At 42.4% G+C, this 10521-nt stretch overlaps 1 protein-coding gene across 1 annotated transcript; it reads left to right on the top strand.

The window, feature by feature from the left end:
- Positions 1-288: 288 nt before the first annotated feature.
- LOC148567136 (uncharacterized) lies at positions 289-7736 on the top strand. Its single transcript, XM_088483357.1, has 2 exons — positions 289-1381; positions 7711-7736. Exons 1-2 carry the CDS (start codon positions 289-291, stop codon positions 7734-7736), a joined length of 1119 nt encoding a protein of 372 aa, XP_088339483.1.
- Positions 7737-10521: the final 2785 nt, after the last annotated feature.

Here is a 10521-nt window from a genome sequence, read left to right as displayed (position 1 = left end):
TAGAGGTCGTAATACCTTGCCATCTCTGAATTATGACTTAAGCATAAGTCTCTGTATGGTAGGGTGTTACATTATGGTATCAGAGCAGTTCGTTCCTGTAGAGCCTGAGGAATGGACTGACTATGCTTCTGTGCATTCTCTGTATGTGTGTTATGTGCTGTTAGTATATCTGCTTGATATAATTGTTATAAACGTTCATGAGCATGCATTTGGGACTTTGAAGCACTAAACTTCCGATATTGAGACTGATCAACTTAATATCGATTGTTTGGTGTGTATAGGAACCAGATGGCGCCTCGTGGACGCGATAGAGGTCGTGGGAGAGGACATACGAATGCTCGTGCGCCGAAGACTAACCCTAATGATCCGGTGAACTTTATGACTGCGTTGGAGAACATGGCTGCTGCTATGCAAGCCACTGCTGAGGCTCTTGGTCAACAGATGAACAACCATGGTAATGATGGAGGTGGAGTTCAGGGCCCGATGACACTGGCAAAATTTTTGAAGGTTAATCCACCGAAGTTCAAGGGAACTACTAGTTCGACTGAAGCTGATACATGGTTTCAGGCTATGGAACGAGCACTGCAAGCGCAGGTGGTACCTGAAGGGCAGCGTGTGGAGTTCGCTACCTATTTGCTCACTGGTGAAGCGTCGCATTGGTGGCAGGGTATCCGACGCCTTCTGCAGCAGGGTGATGATTATATCACCTGGGATGTCTTCCAAGAGGAGTTCTATAAGAAGTACTTTCCGACTTCTGCTAGGACGGCCAAGGAGCTTGAATTGTTGCAGCTGAAGCAGGGTGCTATGTCCATATCTGAGTATACTAACAAGTTTGAGGAGTTGTTTAGATTCTCTCGTATGTGTCAAGGGACTCCGGTGGAATATGAGGAATGGAAGTGTGTTAAGTACGAAAGAGGACTCCGGAGTGATATTTTCGGTTCAGTGGGGCCAATGGAGATTAGGACTTTCTCTGAATTGGTGAACAAGTGTAGGGTTGCTGAAGAGTGCGTGAAGAGGGCAACCGTTGAGAAAGGAAGTCACAAAGGATCATTCCCACAGAACCGAGGGAAGAGCTTTGCTCCTAGAGGTCCACCTTTTAAGAGGGGAGGTTCTTTAAGGAGGCCCAACAACAACTACTCCCAAGGGAAAAGGTTTGGGAAGCAGCCTCAGAATGATCAAGCTTGTACTAGGTGTGGGAGTCACCATCCGGGAGTACCATGCAAGGCCGGATGGGGTTTGTGCTACAATTGTGGAAAGGCGGGGCATAAAGCCGCAAGTTGTCCAGAGAAGCAAAAGCAAGGTGCTGGGAAAGCACAACAGACTGGTGGGGTGTTCACCACCTCAACTGTGGGTGCAGAGGGATCCGAGACACTCATTCGAGGTAACTGTGAAATGGCTGGTCAAACTTTAAATGCTTTATTTGATTCGGGAGCATCGCATTCATTCATTGCATTTGAGAAAGCCCATGAGTTAGGATTGAAGATCGTAACCTTAGGTTATGACTTAAAAGTGTATAATGCTACCCACGAAGCCATGGTAACTAGGCTAGGATGCCCGAAAGTTTCGTTTAGGTTCAAGCAGCGTGATTTTGTCCATAATTTAATCTGCTTACCGATGATTGGTCTTGATCTTATCTTGGGATTGGACTGGTTATCTGAGAACCATGTCCTGCTTGATTGCTCTACAAAGTCGGTGTACTTTATGCCGGAAGATACAGAAGGGCCGGTCGTGGTGACTAATTATTACTTGAATTCGATGATGGTGAACTGTTCTGGAATCGAATGTCAGGGTATCCTGTTGTTAACCGCTGGTGTTTCGGGTGATGATCAAAGGTTGGATCAGATTCCGGTAGTGTGTGAGTTTCCGGAAGTGTTTCCTGATGATATTGAGGAATTTCCACCTAACCGAGAGGTCGAGTTTGCTATTGAGTTGGTGCCTGGGGCGGGACCAATCTCAAGTGCTCCTTATAGGATGTCACCGTTAGAGATGGCCGAGCTAAAGTCTCAGTTAGAGGAATTGTTGGGTAAGAACTTTATCCGACCAAGTGTTTCCCCGTGGGGTGCTCCAGTGTTACTGGTAAAGAAGAAAGATGGAAGTGTGCGGCTCTGTGTGGATTACAGGCAGCTGAACAAGGTCACCATAAAGAATAAGTACCCATTGCCGAGAATTGATGATCTCATGGATCAGTTACAAGGAGCTGGGGTTTTCTCTAAGATCGATTTGTGATCCGGTTATCACCAGATAAGGGTGAGGGGTGAGGATATCCCTAAGACCGCTTTCAGGACTCGTTATGGTCATTACGAGTATACTGTAATGTCCTTTGGGTTGACGAACGCCCCTGCAGTATTCATGGATTACATGAATAGAGTATTCCGTCCGTTTCTAGATAAATTCGTTGTTGTCTTCATTGATGATATACTAATTTACTCCAAGACTGAGGAAGAGCATGCGGAACACTTGAGGACCGTGTTGCAGATTTTAAAGGAGAAGAAACTCTATGCGAAACTGTCTAAGTGTGAGTTCTGGAAGAGTGAGGTGAAGTTTTTGGGTCACGTGGTGAGTAAGAAGGGAATAGCCGTAGATCCAACTAAGGTAGAAGCTGTGATGGATTGGAGGCAACCAACCACAGTAACCGAGATAAGGAGTTTTCTGGGTTTAGCTGGCTATTACCGAAGGTTCATCAAGGGCTTTTCGCAATTAGCCTTGCTGTTGACAAAGTTAACCCGCAAAGATACCCCGTTTGTTTGGACTCCTGAGTGCGAGGAGAGCTTTCAGGCATTGAAGAAAAAGTTGACCACTGCACCTGTGTTAGTGTTACCTGAGCCGAACGAGCCTTTTGAGGTATACTGTGATGCCTCGTTAAAGGGTCTAGGATGCGTGCTGATGCAGCATCATAATGTGGTGGCGTATGCCTCACGACAGTTGAGACCTCATGAAGTTAGTTACCCTACACACGATCTGGAACTCGCTGCGGTCGTGTTTGCCTTGAAGGTGTGGAGGCATTATCTCTATGGGGTTAAGTTCCAAGTCTTCTCCGATCACAAGAGCTTGAAATACCTCTTTGATCAGAAAGAGCTTAATATGAGGCAAAGGAGGTGGATGGAATTGTTGAAAGACTACGACTTTGAGTTAAATTACCATCCTGGAAAGGCGAATATAGTGGCGGATGCGTTAAGTCGGAAGTCGTTGTATGCATCTTGGATGATGCTTCAGGAGGAAAAGTTGCTCAAGGAATTCGAGAGTCTAAAAATTGGTGTTCGAGAAGTATCTGGAACCTTGTGTTTGAGCCAATTAGAAATCTCGAGTGACTTTAAGTCCGAACTCCTAAAGGCTTGTGAAAATGATGAAGCGTTATGGAAGGTGTTACCGGCTATCGAGCAAGGAAAACAGTGGAGAGTGTCGGAAGAAAAAGATGGGTTATGGAGATTCAAGGGTAGGATCATTGTGCCGGATGTTGGTACTTTGAGGCAAGATATCTTAAAGGAGACACACAAAAGCGGATTCTCCATTCACCCGAGGAGTACTAAGATGTACCATGATTTAAAGGCGATGTTTTGGTGGCCGGGTATGAAGAATGATGTGGCGGAATATGTTTCAAAGTGCTTAACTTGTCAAAAGGTAAAGATTGAACATCAAAGACCTTTCGGGATGTTGCAACCTTTAGAGGTTCCGCAATGGAAGTGGGAAAGTATTGCAATGGACTTTGTGTCAGGATTGCCAAGGACTAGGACTGGTTTTGATGCTATCTGGGTGATTGTGGACCGACTGACGAAGTCAGCTCACTTTTTACCCGTTCGGATGACTTACACCCTTGAGGAGCTAGCTCAGTTATACATAAAGGAGATTGTGAGACTCCATGGTGTACCTGCTACTATAATCTCTGATAGAGATCCTCGTTTCACTTCGAGATTCTGGGGTGCATTTCAGAAAGCTTTTGGAACCCGATTAAGCTTGAGTACAACTTACCATCCTCAAACAGATGGTCAATCCGAGAGGATGATCCAAACCCTAGAGGATATGTTGAGAGCTTGTGTTTTGGATCAACCGGCGAGTTGGGATCGATATATGCCATTAGTGGAGTTTGCATACAATAATAGTTACCATGCGAGCATCAGAATGGCTCCGTATGAGGCATTGTATGGGAGGAAATGTCAATCTCCGCTATGTTGGTATGAAGCTGGAGAGAAAGGCTTGTTGGGGCCGGAGATGATAGCTGAGACCACTGAACAAGTGAAGAAAATCCGAGATAGGATGCTTACGGCACAGAGTCGCCAAAAGAGTTACGCCGATCAGAGGTGGAAGCCCTTGGAATTTGAGGAAGGAGATCATGTCTTCCTGAAGGTTACTCTGACCACAGGAGTAGGTAGGGCGATTAAAGCGAAGAAGTTGAATCCTCGATACATTGGTCCATTTCAGATCCTGGAGAGGATTGGACCGGTGGCATATCGGATGGCTCTACCACCTCATCTTTCGAACCTGCACGACGTGTTTCATGTGTCGCAGCTTCGGAAGTACACCCCTGATGCTAGCCATGTGTTAGAACCCGAATCGGTTCAGTTAAGGGAAGATTTGAGGCTTCCAGTGGCTCCAGTCAGAATTGATGATACTAGTATCAAACGATTGCGTGGAAAAGAGGTTTCATTAGTCAAAGTGGCTTGGAGTCGAGGCGGTGTTGAGGAACACACTTGGGAACTTGAGTCGGAGATGCGAACGGATTATCCGCATTTATTCTCAGGTAATTGAATTTGAATTTTGTGGGCAAAATTCCCAATTAGGTGGGTAGAATGTAAGACCCGGTCAATTAACGGCTAACTAACCCATAAAATGAGAATTTATTCTAGAAAGCCAAAAATGTTATTTTTATGGCTAAATGTGATAGAGGAGATTGAGACGAGAATTTCGGTACCAATTTTATAGAAATCGGACCAAGATTGGACCGAACGGGCCAAACCGGACCAACCGGACCCAAAGTGGGCCCTTGGCCCAACATAACTAAACCAAAACCCTAGTTTTCAGCACTCTCTCCCCTCACAACACACTCAAACACGCTGAAAACTAATATGGAGGGGGGAAGAACACTCTCTCAAGTTCTCTCCCTTGGTTGATCTTTAAACCACTATAACTTTTGATCTAGAGCTCTGATTGCCGCTCTGTTTGCGGCCACGCGTTCACCGCAGAGAGCTCTACAAAACCCATACAATCAATTTTAAGGTAAGCCACGTTTTACTGTTCGAAATTCCAGCCCTTGATTTCGAGTTTCATGAGCAAAAATGTTGAGATTTTGGGTTCTTTGATGTTATAGGACCCAACTCTCTTGAAGGAGAAGGTTAATCTTGTCTCCTTGGACCTTGGGTGTGGTAAGATTCTCAACCCTAGTGTAATTTGTTGTTCTATGATGTTTGGGTATTGAGATGTTGTGTATGGATATGATGATTGTGGCTTAGGTTGTGTATATGTGAATATTGGAGCTTGATTGGTGATTTTGGAAAGCTTGGGAGAGGGTTTTGTGTGACAAAATCTGTTCTTGGAGGTGTTGAGACCTTGAGAGCTTGTGGACAAGTGGTTTGGAAGTGCTCCGGTTGAGTTTGGGAAATCGGCTAAGGTATGGTTTCGGTTTCCCGTATCTAATATGTAATGTGGTAGGAAATACTTAGGCTAGAGGCCCTAAGATAGGCATTGAATTGTTGGCATTGTTGAATGGTTGAGATATATGATGTGTTCATATATGTGATTATGAATATTGATGCCTTGATTGTGTGATATATGAGAAATGCATGTTGTGATATATGATTGATGGATGATTGAGGTTGAATTGATGGGTGGTACCATGTTGATGGTGAGTATGATGTTGATCATGTATAATGATGGTTGATTTGGAAATTGATATTATTGGAAATTGGGATGAGAAGGATGTATGACATGAGATTGTGTTTGTCCTTTAGCCATTAATTGAGAAGTGTTAAAATGGTTGGAGGTAGTTTTGGGAATTTTGGTAAAATGTCAATGTGTGAGTTGAGGATGGCTTGGTATTGATTTTGGTATATTTTGATTGATTTCAAAGAAAAGGGATGAAATTGGCATGTTTTGATTGATTTTGAAAAGAGTTGAAAGTGGCTTGTTTTGAAAATGGCACTTTGTGGTTTTGTATGAAAATATGGTTTTTAGGCTTACTTTGATGAGACATAACTTGGACTACGGATCTCTGATTTGTGCCAAATCTGTTTAGAAATAAAATTGGATCCGGAATGTCCATGCCGTTTGAAGAACGGGTGAAAAATGATTTAAAATGAGGAAGTTATATCCGTCGGAAGATTGGGGGTTGAATCTGTGAAATCTGCAGCTTTTAACTTAGAAAAATTTTAGCAGAATCACCCCCCGCGCGTAGGCGCACTTGGCGCGTAAGCGCCGTTCTTCAAGAAAGCACCATCCACGCGTACGCGTGGTGTGCGCGGGCACGTCGATGCACTGCACCAAATGCCAAGCCATTTTCCAGAGAGTTGTGCCAGAGTTGTGCCAGTTTTGTGCCTAGGTGCAAGAGCACCCACGCATACGCGTGGCTGACGCTTGCGCGTCCTTTGGCTAATTTTCAATCCGCGCGTTCGCACGTATGACGCTTGCGCGTCAATGAGTTTTAAGGCCATCCACGCGTGCGCGTGGAGTGCGCGTACGCGTGGCCCTGTTTTCATCCCAAAGTTGATTTTTGAGTTTTAAAAGCCAAATTTCATACTTCTAAGCCTCCGATCTCACCACTTATGTCTTAAATCATTATGATATGCCTAGCATAAGAAAAAGGGCTAGTGAATGTGGTAACTTGCGAGTAAAGCAAGGGAAAATGGATGATCATTGAGGATCAAAGATGATTATGTGAGATGCGGAGAATGGCGGTGGAAGTGCTTGTTGTGCCATGGGCCGAAGGGCCGTAAATGTTAATGAATTGGCTGGTTATGGATTTAACCGTGAGCCGGATGGCTAGATTATTGCCGTGTGACGGTGGAGCCATGTTTATGGCTAAGTATAAATGCATATATGTTGTTGAATGAATTGTGAATGTTTGCACTTCCACCATCGGAGATGAGAGTTTCCCTGGGTAGTAGCAGTGGCTAGCCACCACGTGCTCCAGGTTGAGACTCGAAGCTCTTTTGACCCTATGTCGTAATTGTGGCCGGGCACTGTGAAAGGCCCGGATGAGCTCGCCCCCGTAAATATTCACTAGTGAGGGTGATGGATATGGATCATAATTATGATCAAGTTTATGATGAGTATAACTCGAGTTGGGGATGCGCGACAGAGGGACAGTCCAATGGTTAGCTACCAGGACTTGTCGGGTTGGCTCTATAACCGACAGCTAATATCATCAGCCACTAGGGACAGGCATGCATCATAAGCATACTACATGAATTGTTTGAGATTGCCTATTTGACTGCATATTACTTGCTAATTGCCTAAATGCCTTATCTGTTCCTATTTGTAAATCTCTTGTCTGATATAACTGTGTTTGCTATATTATACTCCTGCTGGTGGTTGGGAGGTCTGAAGGATCTTTAGTCAGTTGCCACTTATGGTTTAGCTTGTTTATAAGCTTTGATATTATCTGGGGGAAGTTCTAGGATTGCCTTCGGCTTTCCTCTATTATTATGTATTATATATGTGGAAGCTGTTACCATGCTGGGGACCTCTGGTTCTCACCCATGCGGATTTTGTGGTTTTCAGATGCAGGACGCGAGGCTTCTCGTTGAGGCATGCTGGAGACTTCTGGATTTAGCGAAGATCCTTTATTTTCGGGACTCTGTTTTGGGTTATATATCTTGTTTAGATACTTTTATCTCCATTAAATAATACAAACTGTGATGACTCCTCTTATAGGAGGTTTTGGAGAATAGGTTTCTGTATTTGTGTCCCTTTGGGTTTTCCTTGGGGTTTTCCTTATTTTATTATATGTATATATTGCTATGCTCGGACCGGTTATCTTCGCAGCCGGATTTTGAGTCTTGATATTCCCGTTTTTGACACTCTTTATACATATGATCTTGTGTTAGCTTATCCTTTGCTCGTTACGTTATCAATCGGAGTGTTGCGCGTTCGAGTTACGGTTTTTTGTTTACCCCTTTTTCTACAAAGGCTCCTAGTTATATTCAATTATTCATACTACTTTACGTACAAAAATTTGGTTTTAGAGGTCGTAATACCTTGCCATCTCTGAATTATGACTTAAGCATAAGTCTTTGTATGGTAGGGTGTTACATCAATGAGGGTTCGTCCTGTTGCTAGGAATGGTCTTCCTAGAATGAGAGTTGCACTCTTGTGCTCCTCCATTTTCAGCACTACAAAGTCAGTGGGGAAGGCAAATGGCCCAACCTTGACAATTATGTCCTTAATTACGCCTGATGGAATCTTAATGGAGCCATCAGCAAGTTGAAGGCATATCCGTGTTGGTTTGACATCATCAGTCAAACCAAGCTTTTTGATAGTGGATATAGGTATTAGGTTGATTCTTGCCCCAAGATCACATAGAGCTGTCTTGGTACAAGCACCCTCTAATGTACATGGTATCATAAAGCTTCTGGGATCTTTAAGCTTTTCTGGTAAGCTTTTTTGAATGACTGCACTGCATTCTTCAGTGAGGAAAACTTTTTCAGTTTCTCTCCAATCCTTCCTATGACTTAAGATCTCTTTCATGAACTTAGCATAAGAGGGTATTTGCTCAAGTGTCTCTGCAAACGGAATCTTTATTTCAAGGGTTCTGAGATAGTCTGCAAAGCGGGCAAATTATTTATCCTATTTTGCTTGGCGGAGTTTCTGAGGATAAGGCATCTTGGCTTTATATTCTTCAACCTTAGTTGCTGCAGGTTTATTTTCTATAGAAGTGGTTGGAGAAGCCTGCTTAAGGGGGTTGTTATCAACACTTGCAGGTGTCTGATCCCTTAGTGGCGTTTGAACGTCAGAATTGGGGGCTGCATGGGCGTTTTACTCCAGATTGCCACCCTTTTCTGGCATTTGGACTCCAGAACTGGCCATCCCTTGGGCGTTTAACGCCATCTGTCCACCCTTTTCTGGCGTTTGAACGCCAGAATCATTCCTCTCTGGGCTCTTACTGTCCTCAGAGGGATTTCGAGCAGTGGCTTGGTTATTTTCTGTTAGTTGTTCCTTTCTTGGCTTCCTGCTTCTTTGAATTGAGACATTTACTGTCTTCCCACTCCTTAATTGAACAACTTGGCATTCTTCTATTATTTTTTTAGATAGCTGCTGTCTTGTCTGATTCAAGTATTTTTCCATATTCTCATTAACATCTTTGGTTTCTTGCAGCATCTCTTTAAATTCTGCTAGCTGTTTTGTTATAATAAGCAATTACTGATTGAGTTCAGTAACTTGTTCTTGAGGACTAAGTTCAGTGGATACTGCTTTATCCTCTTCTTTCATGAAGGACTCACTACTTAAATACAGATGCTAATTTCTAGCAACTGTATCAATGAGCTCTTGAGCCTCTTCAATTGTCTTTCTCATATGTATAGATTCACTAGCTGAGTGGTCTAGAGATATTTGGACTTTTTTTGTAAGCCCATAGTAAAAGATGTCTAACTGCACCCATTCTGAAAATATTTCAGAGGGGCATTTCCTTAGCATCCCTCTGTACCTCTCCCAGGCATTATCCTCTTGTTTAAAGCCTTGGATGTCCAGCCTTAGCTGTGTCATCCTTTTTGGAAGGAAATATTGATTTAGGAATTTATCTGATAACTGTTTCCATGTTCTTATGCTTGCTATGGGTTGGTTATTTAACCACCTCTTAGCATGATCTTTTACAGCAAATGGAAATAGTAATAATCTGTAGACATCCTGATCTACTTCCTTATCACGTACTGTGTCAGCAATTTGTAAGAATTGTGCCAGAAACTCAGTAGGTTCTTCCTGTGGAAGACCGAAATATTGGCAATTTTGCTGCACCATGAAAATGAGCTGAGGATTTAGCTCAAAACTGCTTGCTCTGATGGGAGGTATATAGATACGACTCCCATATGCAGCAGTAATGGGGTTAGCATATGACCCCAGAATCCTTCTGGACTGTTCATTTCCACTTAGATCCATAATGGAGAAAGAGAGATGATGTGAATTACAAATAAAGTATATTTTTATTTTTATTTAATTTAATTAAAGATAAATCGAATAAGAAAGAACTAAGATAAAATAAAATAAAATAATTAGAAAATAGAATAAAATTTTTGAAAACTAAAAGAAAAAAATAAAAAAATTTGAATACTAAGATGACTAATTAATTAAAAAAATTTGAAAAATTTTGGATATGATTTTCGAAAAATGAAGAGAGAGAAAGTGGTTAGGAGATTTTGAAAAAGATATGTCTTAAAATTAAATATACTTGTAAAAATAAATGAATAAAAGAAAAGATTTGAAAAAGATATGATTTTAAAAATTGAAGATTGAAACTTTCTCAACAAGAAAACACCAAACTTAAAATTTTTCAATCAAAATAATAAAATGGGACAAGTAATTCAAAAATTATGAATGAGA

Source organism: Arachis ipaensis, chromosome B4 (assembly GCF_059453495.1).
Source record: "Arachis ipaensis isolate K30076 ecotype BB chromosome B4, ASM5945349v1, whole genome shotgun sequence".
Taxonomy (NCBI): Eukaryota; Viridiplantae; Streptophyta; class Magnoliopsida; order Fabales; family Fabaceae; genus Arachis; species Arachis ipaensis.
Note: the sequence above shows the minus strand (reverse complement) of the source record. Positions and strands in the feature narration are given on the sequence as shown.